This window comes from Vulpes vulpes, chromosome 1 (assembly GCF_048418805.1).
Source record: "Vulpes vulpes isolate BD-2025 chromosome 1, VulVul3, whole genome shotgun sequence".
Lineage (NCBI taxonomy): Eukaryota > Metazoa > Chordata > Mammalia > Carnivora > Canidae > Vulpes > Vulpes vulpes.
Window position 1 is genome coordinate 136,757,060 of NC_132780.1, and position 18,484 is coordinate 136,775,543.

Genomic DNA, 18,484 nt, shown 5'->3' on the forward strand with positions numbered 1-18,484 from the left:
TCTCCAGGATCGCGCCCTGGGCCAAAGGCAGGCACCAAACCGCTGCGCCACCCAGGGTTCCCTTTGTAGCTGTATTGATCTGATCTTGTTAATATAAGGGTATCGGAAGGTTGTCTGTGTTCTCGTACTGCAGTGATGGTTATGTGACTTCTACTATCAGAGATAGTTTTACCAAGTATTAAAATAGTGCTTAGTAAGATTAGTGGTTTGGGGACTACATGATAAGAGTGATGACAAAGAATAAAATGTAGTATTCTGGTAGCACAAGTCACCAAGTGAGCTGACTCCGACTTTCATGAGCTACTGTGCATCTCTCTTTGTGACTTTGGATGATTTGGTTTGGGGATGAGTCAGTTCTGATTTACCTTAGGAGGAGTTTTTATAAATTCCAAAATACGCATTCCCACCATTAGATGGTGCACAGACTGTACTTAAACAAGACTTCAGGTTTTAATTTCTGTTTCCTTCTGAACCAAGGGTGTCAGAGTACAATCGTTTTCAACTTACTTGACTCCAGTTTTACCAGTAGCAGAAGAAATGTTTGTATTGATGTACAGTCATTTCATTAAAAAATAAGTATTCAGGGATCCTTGGGTGGCGCAGCGGTTTGGCGCCTGCCTTTGGCCCAGGGCGCGATCCTGGAGACCCGGGATCGAATCCCGTGTCGGGCTCCCGGTGCATGGAGCCTGCTTCTCCCTCTGCCTGTGTCTCTGCCTCTCTCTCTCTCTCTCTCTCTCTCTCTGTGACTATCATAAATAAATAAATAAAATTAAAAAAATAAGTACTCAAAACACAGTATTTACATGCCCTAAGCAAAGGGTTTTTGCTTTTTAATTTGTACATTTTTTTCTTAAAATCATTGCAAAAAAGTGACAAGAAACTAATATGAAATCATTTTTGGGTGCAGGGTGGCTGGGTATTACTACAAAATTGTCACCTTGGCCTGGAATTCATGGAAGAATTGCTAGAGACTTTAATTACCACAGAAGCCAATGATGACTCTTTCCGAGTGTGGATAACTACTGAGCCCCACGACCGATTTCCAATCACATTGCTTCAGGTTTGTTACTGTGATATAAGTTGTCTTTTCCTTGAGAATCATTCTAATAGAGATGGCATAGTGGCGTTATTGAAAAATGAAAACATGACAAGGCTTTCGATCCAGCAGACTCTGCAAGATCTTATACTGTAATTGTCAAAATCTTGACTATAATCATCAATATTATATCACAAATATTTCCACAGAGGAGTTCTAAGACTCAGTACTGATTGATGGGGTCTCAGCTATGATTGATGTCATTAATTTACACAGTGCTGACGTTCAGCTGACATTTTATGTACCATAGGTACACTGCTGTCTGAGATATTGTAATGTCTATTTTATCCCTTACAATAACTTATAGAAACAAAATCACCATTTACTTTTTACGACAGACTTCTCTGAAATTCACCAATGAGCCACCCCAAGGCGTACGCGCAGGTTTGAAAAGAACCTTTGCTGGAATTAATCAAGACCTTCTGGATATCAGTAACTTACCCATGTGGAAGCCGATGCTTTACACAGTGGCATTTTTACACTCCACTGTGCAGGTAACTTCTGAGCGCAGTTTGCACATTTAGGGGGATGCTAATGATGTCATGTTGTTTCTCTGCTGCGCTGTCGGCTCTCCGTGCTCTGCTTTTTTTTCTCCTTCATGGCACTTTGCCCCACCTGGCATAGTATGTACCTGTCTGTGTAGTGCACCTGCCCCTTACCATGGCCATGACAGTGTACGACTCTTGGAGACAAAGGCTTTGGCTTTTTGTTCCTGCTGACTCTCCCCCACCATAGCAGCATCCAGGGCATTACTGGAGCTCAATAAATATCTGTGAGCTGAACATGGATTCTTTAGATAGGAATTTGGTTTTCAAAGTGCCTGTGCCGGCCAGGAATGTTATGCACACCATCTCATGTAATACTAACAGCCACGTTTCTTGAGGTCGGATTATCACCATTTTAAAAATGAGGAAATTGATTGATGATATGTCCAGATGCATAAAGACACGAATGAAGATAGTAGTACTTTTAAGAAGACAGGAAAGCAGGAGCATCAGCTATTTGCTACATGCTTCTCATAGATTATCTAACCAGTCTGACTCCAAAGCCTGTGATTTGCCTCAGACTCTCAGGAATTTATCCCTTGGACTGTCCTAAATAACAGGAGAACTTTGTTAAACTAGACACAGGGACAGCACAGCCTCAGCCCTACCATGGGTCCATCCCCCCACTCCCTTTAGTGTGTGAAAATAAATTAGCTGCACCTCAGGAAAAAATAAAATAAAAATGAAGAAATTGAGGCTCAGAGAGGTTAAATTCATAGGCAGTAGATCTAAAAGTCAAGCACGACACTTCTGCCTAGCACGGAAGTATATTTTGAGCCTACCAGTGAAGGCAGTGGTGATATTGGGAGGGACAATAGTTAGCTGTCATTTTCAAGTTGTTTGTGATTTGGTTTTACTGTACACTTATATATCAGTCTGGTAATTTTATGGCTCCACAGCCACTTGTCTATAGGGTATTTTCATTTTTTATTGCTTTGTTCTACATTTGATTTGATTTGATTTTTTTCAAGATTTATGTTTTTATTCATGAGAGACACAGAGAGAGAGGCAGACATAGGCAGAGGGAGAAGCAGGCCCCCTGCGGGAAGTCCGATGCAAGACTTGATCCCAGGACCCCAGGATCACACCCTGGGTCGAAGGCAGATGCTCAACCACTGAGCCACCCAGGCATCTCTACATTTGATTTTATATTTTGTTCTATACTTGAAAGCTGTATAATTTTAATGTACTTGTCTCACTCCTTGACGTCAGAGAGGATGAACAGCCTCCTTTAACCCTTTCTACATTTCTTCCTTCACTGAGGCTGGAGTGAGGATGGAATGAATCACCTGGCTTGTACCAGGAGTCATCGTTTAGCTATGTACAGCAGCATGCAGAGCTTCACCTCCTCTCTCCCTACCCTGATCAAAGGTGGAGGGGAATTTGGTACTCATCCCAGAACATATTTGGAGGATTTACTCTCAGGCCCCTTGTCCCTGCCACTTTACTGAGTTCCCAGGTGGCCAGGAGAGAGGACTGCAGAGAGGAGACAATTGTGCATCTCCTGTATATTGGCCCCTGAACCCTGAGAGAGTTAAAATCAGGCTAAACACTTTGCGGGTGGTTATTTTTACTAAGTTCCATTGTGGCCTTTGGATTGTAAATTATAGCTTTCAAGTCATTGAAGCCTATTTCATACGTTCTTATCTGGGAATTGTTTGTTTTGCTAGGCCTTATCATACTCTAATACAAATATTACTTTAACTCTGTTATTTAATTCCCAATTCACAAATAATATATTTTATGATTCTGTTCCCAGTAGTGATGATTCAACTCTTCCACTGGGCTTATCATGGGGAGATAATTGGGGGTATTTTCCATATGGTCAGTGTGGCAACCTATATTTTTGTGGCCATTATCCAAGTGCTACACAGAAGAACAACAGGTCCACAGGCTGGTCCTAGGACTAAAGGGTCCTCGCATTTGACATGACTTGTATTTGGGTTAAAACAGAAAAGTCTCCATTGCTAGGGCTATACAGCTAGGAGGTTGAATGTCTCTTAAAATCCAGTCACAGTGCACCAGAAAGAGCACGTCATTGAGGGCCAGGAGGCTGCAACATTAGACTTGCCATGAAATTAGTTAGCTGTGTGACGATAGTCAAGCTCTGTCCTTCCTGGGACCTCTTGTTTCCCCATCTGTGTGTTTAGAGGCAGAAGGAGGTGATCTTTCAAGGTTTTTCCCATTTCTAAGACTGTTATCAAGTTCTATGACTACACAGGGAGCATGGATAATTCAAGCATGGTTTCCTCTGTTCTTATTAGCAGAAATATTTACTATGATACACCTAACTATTTTCTTTTACTTGTTAGGATGGAGCTGGCTTGATAGCAAAATGCAGCATTCTTGAGGGGCTTGTGGTCCTGGGCCAGAAGTATTCACATGGCCCAGGAGCTTGTAAGAGATGGATCTCAGGCCCCACCGTGGACCTGGTGAATCAGAATCTGCATTGTAATAAGATGCCCCAGTGACTCATGTGCATATTAAAGTTTGAAGTGCAGCCATTACTAAAAGGACTGTTCTGGGTTGGATTGATTGTGACTTAGATTTCTCTACTACTGTTGGACATAATAACCAAACACCTGATTTGTTAACTGATTGACTGATTCCTCCAAATTAACCTAGATATACCTTGCTCTATATAAATATGATTTTTATGCATTTGTCCTTGCAGAGACTCACAAAAAGAACAGGGAATTGGTTCATATCCCATAATCTCAAGCTTCAGAGCTGGGGAGGAGTTCATGCTGGAGCCCATCACACCTCAGAATGCAGAACCTGGTAGTGAAATAGAGGTCAAATGGGAGAGCTGTGTGACCTCCATGTAATTCCCTTACTGAACTGTGGTTTGGCATCATGCCATCAACTCACCCCCACTCAAGGGCATCATGTGTTATGCGGACCTCACTCACTGTTACAGAGAACAAAATGAACATTCTTCCTCTCCCATACAATGGGGAAGTAGAGTTGGCTGGTCAAGGACAACTGTCTTGGGTGGTGTAGCAAATAGTGTGGTTTGTTTTGTGGTTGAGGCAGGAGCAGGCTTACCCAGTAGAAGGGCACCCTGGGTGCTTCCATGTGAACTTGCAGATACATAAGCCAATGTTGCACTGAGTTCTTCTTGCCCCCGACTCCTCTTCTTTCTCCTCTCTGCCAGGTTAACTTACCATCTACATAGGCCAAGAAGTTACTATAGCAACAGCACTCTTATAGCAGTCAGGTGATATCTCTGTCCTAGCCAGCCAGCCCTCTATCATCTCCATGGGAGCCCACCATCCCCAGCATGCTAGTGGATGCCTTGGCTCTATTTGGTCACTACTCCCTGAGGACATTTCCACATCCTCTTGGAGATTACTCTCACTGGAATCTTCCCTCTAGCCTTAATATCATCTCTCTATGGTTTCCCAGAAACTCCAGTGCAATGGCATTCTGGATTTCAGAGCAAGGCCACATTAACCCTTCAAGATCTTAATTTTATTTTATTTTATTTTTTTTTCAGGATCTTAATTTTAAATATATCTACCTCCAAAGTCCTGTTCTTTTAAAACTCAATACTTAACATTTGTGGTGTCCTCCCAATACCTCCTGCAGAAAGTCAGAATAGCATTTTCTGGTGGTCAGTGTGCTGTCCTTTGATGGTCAGTGTACTATCCATTGTTTGAAGAGTCCATTGGACCCAATGAATGTCTAATGAAATGGTTCTCAGCATTGTCTGGGTCCCAGAATCCCTGGGAGGAGGCAGCAAGGTGGGATGCTCAGTCCTTTTAAAAACTTGTTATGTGATTCTAATACACAACAAGAATCGAGAATAATTGCCAAATACCCACTGCCCTTAAGACAGGTGTCCTTCATCACTTTTGTGTCCTTTTCGTGGTTTAGAACTTTTCTCCTCATCACCTTGGCTTACCCACCTTGAGGCCCACTTTTTGGGACTTTTCGAATGGCTTATGCACAAGTCTGTGAAGTTTTCTTGCTAAAGTCATTGATTAGGAGCTCTAGGGGCTTGCAGTGGCATTTGCAGACTTGGATATTTTATCCTGGCTCTTAAAAATAATTAAATATGAAATGAAAATGGCCGCATGGAACAGGGCCCAAGGAAATCCACTGCCAGCAGTTCTTCTTTCAGAAAAGTGTTTTCTTCTCCTACATCTTGTTTTCTCTCTCAAGTTTGAGCCTTGACAAACATTCCCTTCAAGTTTAATACTGCATAGGAAGTTCTTGCTTTGGGGAGGCATGATTACAAAGTTCTTCGTTTAAATATCCTCAGAATAATTACAGTAATATGATACAGGTTTAAAGAAAGAACTTTTACATTTTGCTTGGCAGTTTTTGCCAGGGGTCCTGGTCACTTCTGTTCATTATTTTTACCTTTTAAAGTTTCCCATATGTTTTATAATATGGATTGCATTTTTCATTTTACGTGAGCTCCAGTAATTAAAGAAACAGGTTGTGACGTTCCAAAGAAAGACTTGTTTTGCAGATGCAGCTGAAATGATTCTGTGTTGGGCTGTGGAGAGGTGGGCTCATGGGGCTGAGGTAGAGTTTAACATAAAATTGGAAATGGCTTTAACATCATTAAGATGATGACTTCGTTGAGCAATTTGTCTTCAGTGTCCAAAAGAGGATTCCATGTTTTCCGTATTTCACTAATAGTTCTGTGTTTTGTAGATTCTTTGGGATACAAAGAAGGAGCCATATTAGTCAAATTCAGTAAAGAGTAGACTAGTCTTCTTAAAATCACCCCACTCTTGGGGCGCCTGGATGGCTCAGTGGTTGGGTGTCTGCCTTTGGCTCAGGTCATGATCCCGGGGTCCTGGGATGGAGTCCCACGTCAGGTTCCCTGCAGGGAGCCTGCTTTTCCCTCTGCCTGTGTCTCTGCCTCTCTCTCTGTGTGTCTCTCATGAATAAATAAAATCTTAAAAAATAAAATAAAATAAGATCACCCCTCTCCAAATTAATAATGAACAATAACTCCCTTCTGTTGAATCAGGTTTTAACTCTTCATTCTGACATTCAAATCTATGTGCCACTCCTGAATCATCATGAGAGCACATAGTTCTAGCTACTCCCCCGAGGGCACTCTCTGCTGCAGTAAAACCACTTACCTGTAGCCTCCTGCTTGATGAATCTGGAGCTTTGTGTTCCTGTCTTTCCTCATAGCCTTTGAGAAGCCTGGAAGTCTTTTCTCCCTCTTTTTCAAAGACTAGCTTCAGTTGCATTCTTCCCAGAAGCCTCTGATTGAATGTCTTCTTCAGGCTTATCATCTGTTATATTTTGACAGTTAATTATAGTCACTAACACATTGTCCTTTCCTTATTTCTAAGTCTTATTTTCTCAACCAGATTAAAACTTCTTGAAAATACATTGATTTTAATATTTTTCCATTGTCTCACATGGGACTCATCACTAATTGAACTGAAGAGATTCAGTATTCCAAATAGTCCAAGTTCTAGCAAAGCCTCCTGCTCCTGAGCTTCCAAGTGAGTTCTTAGTTCTTCTTCTGATGGTTTGAGTCTGTTCTGATAGTATTCCATGGTGATAATTCAGGCCTATTTCTTTATTGTCACTCAGAGAGATGAGTGAATACAAAAAAAATTTTCAAGAAATTGAAATTACTTCATTTGTAAAAGAAAAGTCACCCCCCAAGATCTTGTCTTTTTTTCCCCCAAGATAAGCTAAACAGTCTATGACTTTAGTGAACCAACCTAAAAAGTAAATGCTTTAAATGAAATCTGATAGTAAACACCATAAAGTGAAGCAAATCTCAGCATTGGAACAATTTTCAAAGATCACAATTTAAGGAGCAACAGAATTGCAATGGCTCAGTGCGTGTAAATGGGAGTGTTTCCATAGAGCCAATATAAGCAGTTCTAGTAATTGGAAAGGAAGAATTATTTTTCATTCAGTCTCCTGTCTAATTGAACACTAAATTAAAAAAAAATTAAGTCAAACATAGGTGAAACTATTTTAGAGTTGATTTTCTTTTTAAAAAATGGGAAAACATTTTCATTTCACCAATAAGTAGTTAGCTTTCTTTTTTTTTGAAGGTGTCAAGATGGAAGAAATTCCAGAGACTCAAGGCTTAGCTGAATGCATTTTCATGTTAATATCACACTCTCCACTCACTCTCAACCTACTCTGGCTTCAAAATAACTTGGAGGAGGCTTACCTCAGTGTTTCTGAGATCCACTCAAGAAATTCTTTTGAATTTGTGTCAGCCTCAGAAATGACCCCACAGAGGGTGAGAAGGAGAGTGCCTTTCATTTTGATAATAATCATTAATCAATCTAGTATTTATTACACAATCATAATCCTTTCCCCAAAAAAGGGGAAACAAAGGGGAGACAAAAATGGGAGACATGTTTTTCACTATCAAGGTTCAAAATCTGGTTTACAGGGCCAAGCATTTTAATACGAAACAGTTAGAAAAACATCATGGCAACATGAGTACTGATACCAGGAAGCAGACAGCCATCGAGTGATGCTGACACCTTTTTTTTTTTTTTAATTTATGAGAGTCACACAAAGAGAGAGAGAGAGAGAGAGAGGCAGAGGCAGAAACACAGGCAGAGGGAGAAGCAGGCTCCATGCACAAGGAGCCCGACGTGGGATTCGATCCCGGGTCTCCAGGATCGCGCCCTGGGCCAAAGGCAGGCGCCAAACCACTGCACCACCCAGGGATCCCCGATGCTGACACCTTTAAGAGCCAGGGTTCCCCCTTATGCACCTGGGATAAAACCACTGGTCAGGGCACCTCTGCTCCTTCTCACCTTCTCTGTGTTCAAGGGAAGATTATGCTTCACAGCTCTCAAGTTTAAAGTCTCCCTAGTTTGTTTTTTTTAAAAGATTTTTATTTATTCATGAGAGACACAGAGAGAAAGAGAGAGGCAGAGGGAGAAGCAGGCTCCTTGCAGGAGGCGGACGCAGGACTCCATCCTGGGTCTCCAGCATCACGCCCTCGGCTGCAGGCGGCGCCAAACCGCTGCGCCACCGGGGCTGCCCCAAGTCTCACTAGTTTACTCTAACTAGAGTAAACTCTAGGTAGCAGTTCTGAACCCTAAGTCCAAATTCCTGAGAGGAGGAATCTGGTTGGCCTTTCTTGGGCTGGCTGTCCAACTTTAATCAGCTAAGAGATGAGAATGGGAGTCACACCATAGAAAATGCTAGTACCTGACAACCTAACCTAAAGAAGTATAGGTCTAGAAGTAATGTTAGTAGTGTACTAGTTTTTTAAGAGTTATTTGTATGCTGTCAGTCTTATTAAAAAGGAGACAACAGACACAATAGAGTTACTTGTGCTAAGCCCACATCACCAAATTGAAAAATCATACATAACCTAACTGCAATTTCAAACTTCTCCAGGAAATGTAATTTTAACCAGTTAATCTGAAATTTCCTGGTCAGTGCTAGTGTGGTAATCCCCTAGTAGACCTCTTTTGTTCCCCAAAGGAAGGGGGACAAATAATCCTTTGACCCAAATAATCCTTTTTCTCTCTTACCACTTCCTTGTGTCATCTCCTCTCTGCCTTTAAAAACTTTTCTTTTTCTGTAGCTCTTCAAGGCTCTTTCCTATTTGCTAAGTGGGACGCTACTTGATTCATCAACTGTTCAATAAAGCCATGGAGATCTTTAAGATTTACTTGTTTGAATTTTTATTTAACAGTCTGATCTCCCAGGGTCAGGACATCTGGACCCAAATTATCCAAATTAATTTTCATGGTTTCCTTAATATTTTAAAAGCATATTCTGAAAATCAGTAGTTAAACCTTCTTGCTCTCTGAATTTTTTTTCTCTGACCTCTCCACGAGCTTGTCTAAACTAAAATTCCTTTAAATGGTGGTTTAATTAGGATTGAAAGCATGGAGCAGCTGTAGTAAGAAGTATTGGAATGACTTGTGAAAACATCATGAGAGAGAGTGTGTGTGTGTTGGGTTAGGGAAAACAAAAGAGAGAAATAAAAGTTAGTATATATTAAGAGGTAAAGAAATAGAATTATTCCTTCCCATAGATTCTTGGGCTTCTACTCTCCTCATGGATTCTCACCTCAGCCACTAGGGTCAAAGGGCTAGAGGCTAACCCAAATAAATAATTGGATCTTCTTTAGAGGCTGGTTGTATGCCAGGGCAGAGAAAGCTAATGGTATAGTGATATCTGAGTTAATCTATGTGGTTTGCTAGATAATCAGAGCCTGGAAGTACCAGTTCTAACTCTTACATACATTTAAAATGGTCTCCAGAATATTGAATCATTTTATGTGAGCCCATTTGGATTGTTTCCGGGTAATTTGGCAATTCAAAACATTTAGCCACCTTTTTTTTCATAGAAGGGAACAGATGAGGGAAATGTGAACATTTTAAGAGGGATGTGTCATGTTTTACAATAGAGTTGGGGGTTTTCAGAGTCTGAAATTGCAAGATTACAAAGTAAAACTAGTAGGGGGGTCTAAATACTCTTGAGCGCTTAAGTTATTCAACTGGAAAAACAAAAATTCAAACTCTTACACTTAAGATTTGAAACTTTTAAGAGTCTAACTTAGAACATATGAGTTCATTTACCAGATATTTATTGAGCACCTAAGGCATTTTTTTTTGAATTGGCGATGGAAACCTGGACTTTTTTTTTTTAAACCCAAGAATTCCCAACTTGGCAAGTGTTTGAGGACTTGTTCTGGCAAACCACCTGGCAAGAGAGCCATGGAATAATATTTTAGTGGCTAAGGTATCCAAAATTGTATACTGTTCTTTTATGACATCACCTTATCTCCCTATCATGCCTTCCTTTTCCTGTACTTTGTGTTTTAATGATAACAGGAGAAATCAGCTGCATTCGATTTCAAAATCTCAACTTACTTTCCTTTGTCTTGTTAAGGAGCGGCGCAAATTTGGTCCCTTAGGATGGAATATTCCCTATGAGTTCAATTCTGCTGACTTTTCAGCCAGTGTCCAGTTCATCCAGAACCACCTTGATGAATGTGATATTAAAAAAGTGAGTGAAATTATTCTTTTCCCCCCTACTTTTATTGCTGTCCTTAAATCAAGGTTCTATAGACTTTTTCAGTCTATAATATACAGTTGAACCTGCTGGGGTTCCCCCAGGGCCTCCCCATTCTGATCCCTTGTTTACTGGTCCAGTCGTTTCCCCTCACACCTCTATTGCCCATAAGGAGTGCATTCAGACCCCGATTGCATATTCGTGTGCCCCGCCCCCCCACTCAAACCTCTCCCGTGCACACACCACAGAGACAGACCACAAATGAGGAAACTCAGTGTGTGCAGAAACTCCACGGCCTTCCTCATATCACAGGTAAGTGCTCCAATGCACTTCAAGAGAACAGACATCTCATATCAGACCTTTCTTCCAGCATCTCCCTGATGCCTCTTCAGAAGTGAAAATGTTCTCTCTTGACCCATGCGAAAGTTCTTTCTCACCTTTAGTCACATCTTAACAGATGTTTAAGCTTATGCAAATAGATAGAAATAATTTCTAATCATGGTCACTGATCATTGTCTAGCATTTCACAAGTCTCAGAGTGCTCACGCATGCAAGATCTCATCTGTAGGTAGGCACAGAAGGCATTACTATTCTCCCCACTGTACTGATGAGATAATGGACAAGAGAGAATAAAGGACTTCCTCCTCACAGAGCTAAGAACACAACCCAGTTGTTCATCCACATGTGTTAGAAAGGATTGGAAATCTGTTTTTTTCCATGATCTTGAGCAAGTTTATGAGCCTCTCAGAGCCTGCCTCCTCATCTACAAGGTGGCCATGGTTTCTGTGAGGAATAAGTGAGTTAGCATTTGTGAAAACACAGTATATGGTGGACAATAAGAACTCAATACCAATTTCTTACCGTCCCTCCTTCTTTTTTCTCATAGTAGATCTCGAGCTAATTATATATAGATACTGAAGTATCAGTATGGTGATGGTGAGCCATGATGAATTTTTATGTAGGCCCCTGGAGGATCTAGAATCAAATCATCATTTTTCCTTGAAGTTACAAAAGGATATTAAATTGAGTATGACAGTTTGATGAAAAATTATATCGTATGGGTTCATATTCTGTTATTATTTATCATTTGGTATATACAAATAATAGTTAACCTTGGAATAATTGCTTTGAAAGGCAGTGGAGCTAATGAATCAAAATTTAGCCAAAAGAAAGTAAATTTAAAAAATCAAGCATTCTTACTTTTCCTACTCCAAATGTATTAAGTGAAAAAAAAGTATTAATATCTCTAATGTATTGCTAGAATAAGTTTGCTATGGAAATTAATAAATACTTTGATTTAGTTATAGTTCACAGAATGAGACAGCAAAGGATTGATTTGTAGAAAAATGCTGTGAATGAATAATTTTCTAGTTGTTCTCATACTGATTCAGAAAACATATTACTAGGAAAGCTTATTAAATCGTTGATTACTTGATTTTTTTTTCCTTTCTTCACTAAACACTACTTTTTTCTAATGGCTTGGCATTAGTATAATGAATATTATAGTTGATTACATCCACAGAGTGAAAAAAAAAGTCTTTTTCCCCCATTTTAAATAATCAATGAGTAATATATTGTAGATTTTTCTTCGGTGACCAAACTCTAGCAGTTTCAGCCATGTAATAGCAAAAGAGTTAGTAACAGAAGATTATGAGTCATTTTAAATGTGATCTAGCTAGTGCTTCGTTTTTGAGACATTTCCTCCAGGAAAAGATCTGAAATGTTTAGAATTGCTCATTTGGATTGACAATGAATAATCTCTTGTATTTTTAATAAAGGGTGTGTCATGGAGTACAGTTCGGTACATGATTGGAGAAGTACAATATGGAGGCAGAGTGACAGACGACTTTGATAAACGTCTACTTAATTGCTTTGCTAGAGTAAGTCAATTTACAGAAAAGGCATGGGACAGTTTATTGCATTTTCCTTTTAAACAAGAATATTTGTTTGTTTGTAATCAGTGAGCCAAACTTGGGGGGGGGGGAATCCATAGAGCAGAGCTTCTGAAAAGAAACAGCCAACAAAACCAAGACCAAAACCAAAACCAAAGCCAAACCAACTAGCAATCTACTTATGGTCCAGAGCAGAATAGTGGTCAACTCTCAATGGTCTGCGAATTATCTGCTGTATAAATGAGTTGCTTATTTTCAGGGTCTCTCCCCACTACCCCTCCTCCATGAAAATGTGACAATTAATTTGCTAATTCCTTTGAGTACAGGTCTTGTGAAGATTTCAAGTCCCCAAATAAGTGATTGGAGAATAAACCATAATTTGAGTGCTCGCATCTTTTCCATTAGGATAAACAATTGTTCATTTTTCCCTCTGTGCCCAGTAAAATCCACATACATCATCACATTGGCAAACATTTTCTAGAGAAAATTATTCGTTGGCAATTACAGTTTTCACATCAGTGATAGATGGTATAAATGTGTTTACCAGATTCAAACTCTTCTTAAAATTTTCACGTTAAAAGAAGCAATATACATTACCTAAGTTGGAAAAATCAGATACATGAGTATTTTATGGTTATTTGAATTCTTTATAGTAGGCCCTATGCTGGCAATTCTCCGTTTCAATGATTTTGTCCCCTTAACAAAAACAACAAAGTATAAGCTTTAGGTATATTTTGGTAATTGGAGTTTGACCAGGAATCTGATGTTTCGTTCAATACTTATTTATTTTTGCAAGTATTTCTTAAAGCTGTATGTGGAGAAAGGTGGATAATGATAAATGCTGTATGGAGGTGAGAACCTGGCTACTGGAGATTAAGTCAGTACAGACCTCCCAGAAGGCAACTGGGAAAACCTTACTGAAATTAAGTATTCTAGGTAGACACATCCCAAAACATTTCTAGAAAAAGTCCACAAGTTGACATAAACATTATTATATGGCAGTATTGTATGTGGAGCTGAAGGTAACCATCATTGCTTTGGGTTGCTTGTAGGTTCCCTTCCCCCAGGACATGACTTTGGTTGAGGTGCCTCCCTTCCACCAGGGCAATACCTTGGAGGGACAACAATGTGGTGAGCCCTTAGAAGTCAATAGTCCAGAAAGCTGAGGAGCAAGTGCTTGGGTCCTAAAGAAGGAACTGGTGGTGCATTGCAACATCCTCTACAAATACCTAACATGGATTAGTGAATGAGCACAATGGAATACTATTGCTCACCTTTCTGGGATATAATCTGGCAGCATTTAGTCATATCCAGTGTGTGACACTTACTGAACCAGACTCCCACTCCTGAGTGTGTATATATATATATATATATACCCACTATACTGCATATATATATATACATATATATATATATACATATACACTGCATATATACCCTATATATATATCCCAGAGAAATTTGCAAACAGGTCCATGAACATGTACAAAGATATTGCTCATAGTATTGTTTGTAGTAGTAGGAAGTTGAAAGTAACCTATGAGTCTGCCATGGAGGTATAGCTGAGTTAAATGTCGTAGATACCTATCATGGAATTTAATGCAGCACTTAGAAGAAATGATCCATATGACATCCTACATAGATTTTTAAAACTTAGTGTTGAGTACACAGCCTAAAAAAATAAAATGAGATCTATAAAGTAATACATGTTTATTTCACAAAGACATAGATCAAGCACATTTAAATAGATATCCTCTGAGGGAAGGAGACTGGGAGTGGAAACCAAGACTGAATGGAAGAAAATGAAAATAAAAGGGGCCTAAACTTGGGCACCTGAGTGGCTCAGTTGGTTAAGCATCCCACTTAATTTTAGCTCAGGTCATGATCCCAGGGTTGTGAGATTGAGCCCCACATTGGGCTCCCTGCTGAGTACGGATTCACTCTCTCCCTCTGCCCCTCCCCCCTACTCACTAGCGTTCTCTCTCTCTCCAATTTTCTCTCTCTAAAAAAGGGGAAGCCTAGACTCATGAGAATAATAAAATAAAGGAATATAATTTCTCATCTCTCTATATCTGAGGTTTAAGGAAGAAAAAGATGTCTTATATACTTTGTGTTAGAATGATTGTAAGAGTATCTAAAATTGGAGTTTTAATACTCGAGACTCTGAGAAGTGATTAGATGTTGCATATATTGTACAGATACTACCAGTAGAATGCTGATGGCCAAAAAAGAGGGAATCAAAGATCACTACTAGTTTAGACTTAAACAATTGGGTAGAGAATAATAGAACCATTTACAGAAGAGACAGGCTTCAGAAGGAGTATTACTGGCTGGGGGCGGAAATTAGGAGATCTGATCGTGTAACTTTTGAGATGCCCACTAGACACCCAGTTGGAGTTGTCTAACACTGGGAGTTCCCTAAAGGGGGGGACTTTGCCTGATTACATCACTGCCAGATTCCCAACATGCAGAGCAGAACCTAGAACATACTACGTGCTCAATAAATATTTATTGAATAAGAATGAAGGAAGGTAAACAAGGCAGTTGAATTTATAGTCTGGAACTCAGGAGAGAGGTTAGGGCTCGAGAAAAAAGAGTTGGAATTTGTCAGCATACAGATGGTTATTTGAAGTCAACAGATGAAAGCGTCATCTAAGAAGATTGTGCAGAGAAAGAAAACAAGCTAAGGACAGGGCTCTGAGTACTTTAATGTATCAAGAGAGAAGAAATAGTCAACTGAGAGAGGTGAAGGAAGATGAGTAAAGGGACTTTATTGGTACTTAGTATTTGACCAATAAATCTTTAAAAACTACAGCCTACTTTTAGGAAATATGAAATATACAGAAAAATGTAAAAAAACATAAACATGTGGCTTAGTAAGTCTCTCCATATAGGCAAAGAATATTTCCAGCTCTCCGAAAGACTCATGCATGCACCTTCTCCATCACAACTCCCCATTCCCTGGGGGATCCCTGGGTGGCTCAGCAGTTTGGTGCCTGCGTTTGGCCCAGGATGTGATCCCGGGGTCCCGGGATCAAGTCCCACATCGGGCTCCCTGTGTGGAGCCTGCTTCTCCCTTGGCCTGTGTCTCTGCCTCTCTGTGTCTCTCATGAATAAGTAAATAAATAAATTTTTTTAAAAAATTAAAAACAACTCCCCATTCCCTCAAGGTAACCGCAGTTCTAACTTTTATACAAACCATTTCTTTCTCACTGTACTTTTACCATCTAAGTAAGTACTCATGTATGTATGTATGTACTTTAATATACATAGTTCAATTTTGCCTGTTTTTGAACTTCATATAAATGGAACCATAGTGTATATTACCATTTTGGTGTCTGGCTTACTTTTCTCAATTTGGAATTTTGAGATAACACCCATGTTGCCTGTAGTCTATTCATTTTCCCTTACTCTCTTGGGTTCCATTGTATCATATTGGTGGAAATTAGGATTGTTTCTACCTGGAGGTATTACAAATAATGCATCTGGGGACATTCTTGTACCAGGTTCTTGGAGCACATGAATATGCCTTTCTATTAGGAGCTGAATTGCAAACTGATATAGAGTTTGCATACTTTCCATTTTAGGCAGTCACATCAATCTGGTTTCCAAAGTCTCATTCCAAGAATACATCCAACCAAAGAATGAGATACTCCATTTCACCACATCCTCACCAATACTGGGCATCATTAGTCTCTTAAGTGTTAGCCATTTGGGTGGATATATAATGGTGTCTGACTTTGGTTTTAATTTTTATTTCTCTGAATGCTAATGGACTTGAGTACCCTCATGCGTTGATTTACTATTGTAGTTTTCTCTCCTGTGACTTGCTTGTATGTTCTTGCCTCTGTTTCTCTTGGGTTATCTGTCTTTTTAAAATATTGATCTATAGGAGGTTTTTGCATATTCTGTATATAAGTTCTTTGTTCATTATGTGGTTGCAAATATCTTTTCCCATTCTGAGCCTTGCCTCTTCACTTTTATTAGTCTTTTAATGATTAGAAATACTTAATTTTAGTATACCTGGTATATATTTTTCTATTCCTTTTATTTCAACCTTTTTGTGTCATTATGTTTCAGACTTATCTCTTATAAACAACAAAATTGAAAATTGAAAATTGAAAAGCTGAAATTTTTAACATCTAGTCTGAAGATCTTGTATTTTAACAGGCAAATTAATCATTTTATTGTTGTGATTACTGCTGTATTTTGACTTATTCTATCATCTTATTTTGTGGTTTTCATTAGACATGGTTTTTTTTTGTTTGTTTGTTTGTTTTGGCCTTTTTTCTTCTTTCCTGCTTTTTAAAAATGTGTTTTTATATTTCATATTGGTATGAAAATTATGTATTCCATTTTTAGTCTTTACATTTTCTAATATGATTACTTAAGTGAAAATCTAACCCTACATTATAGCCCTTCTGACTTGCATCTTTCATATTACTGCCATGGAACATTTTGGCTCCTCCTCATTTTTATTCCCATTGCCGACACTCATTATGATAATTTTACAACCAGTGATGATTTAGATTTATCAATATATATACCGGTTGATAGAAGGAAGCCAGCCCATTCCTTATGATGGGGGAAGTCTAGGGGTATGGGTGCAGAAACTGGAAGGTTTGGTGGGGGAAGATGGGGTTACTTTCTTCTGATCATATCCATGCTCAGAGTGAAATAAGCATCATCAGCCAAAGAAATGCAGGTCATAAGCTGAGGGGAGGGGACAGCAAGTGTGGAACATTTGAAGAAAGGGGATGAGATGTGAAGTAGTTGCCTTGGAGAGTGAGAAAGGGAATATGTGATCCTAATACACGTGTTCAGCCTCCCCCACTAGATTGTAAACCCATTAAAATAAGAAACAAGGCATCTAAGTTTCTGCTTCCTATCTAGCACCTAGGATACACTCAATACATGTTTGTTGATGATGATAAACGTAATTTAATCTCAGCAGATTGAGATTTATATGCCTGGGGTCATAGTCATCTAAGACAGAGTAGATTGGATTGATTTTTACTGACCCCAGAGCACAACCTGAAAATCAAGTATCTTTTTTTTTTTTTAAACAACACCTTATAGTAGCTTTAAATATTGCCTGGACTTTTTTCTAAAATGTAGAGTTCAAGAAGAGTCCCAACTAACCAATCGTCTTAGCCATTTTGTCTTGGTTTTATTGAAACTGCCTTAATTAAAGGTGGCAAGAACACTGCAGTTTACTGGCAAAGTCAAGGGGATTTCTAAGAGACCTCTTTGCCCTCCATGTCAGAACCAGAGCTGGCTCTCTGGATAGCAGCTCAAAGCTGCTTGTGGGCAAAGGGAAGGAGACAAAGAGCACCTGCTACTCAAGCTTTTGCACCTTCAAGCCCTCAAGGTGGGTGGTTCCTCCCTGTGACCTGAACCTGTCTTCCCCCTCTTCTTCTTCTTCTCTATCACCCCCCCCCCCACCATACTGCACTGCAACCCCCACCACACACACATACTCAGGGCAATAGAAGACTAGTCAGCAGGCCCCAAATCCCTCTCTGAAGCCTACAGTTCTCCATCCTCTGGGCCTGGGTATCACTCTCCTCTCTGGGGTTTAATTACTGCCCTAAATGAAAAGCTCACCCTACTATTTTCCATTCTTTTGCCCCTAGGCAGCTTCCCTGCCCAGCCCCCACTTCTTTATCTCAGTCTCTCTCCTGACTTCCCTTAGAGTCGCTCCACCTTCAGTGGCTCCAGCTCTCTGAGCATTGGGCTGCCCCACATCTTGCTCCCTTTGAAACTGCACTTCATCCTGCACTCCTGTCAGCCTCCTGTCTCATCTCTTCCTTTCCCTCGCCTGTTCCAGATGGCACCTCAATAACCAGAGAGGTGAGTTTGGGTCTCTGGATATAAGGACACAGGGTTACCAGGAAACCCTACTGAGGATGGCTGTAGAAAGCACAATGGAGCCCACATGCTCCTCCTAGCTCAGTCTC

General features: G+C 39.8%; 1 protein-coding gene across 1 annotated transcript in view; it reads left to right on the top strand.

Moving 5' to 3' along the window:
* DNAH8 (dynein axonemal heavy chain 8) overlaps positions 1-18,484 on the top strand; it is a 335,946-nt gene that overhangs the window by 272,711 nt on the left and 44,751 nt on the right. Inside the window, exons 80-83 of the mRNA XM_072746190.1 lie at positions 908-1,060; positions 1,435-1,590; positions 10,510-10,626; positions 12,411-12,512. Coding sequence (XP_072602291.1) covers positions 908-1,060; positions 1,435-1,590; positions 10,510-10,626; positions 12,411-12,512 — 528 coding nt within the window. The remainder of the gene's footprint in view (positions 1-907; positions 1,061-1,434; positions 1,591-10,509; positions 10,627-12,410; positions 12,513-18,484) is intronic.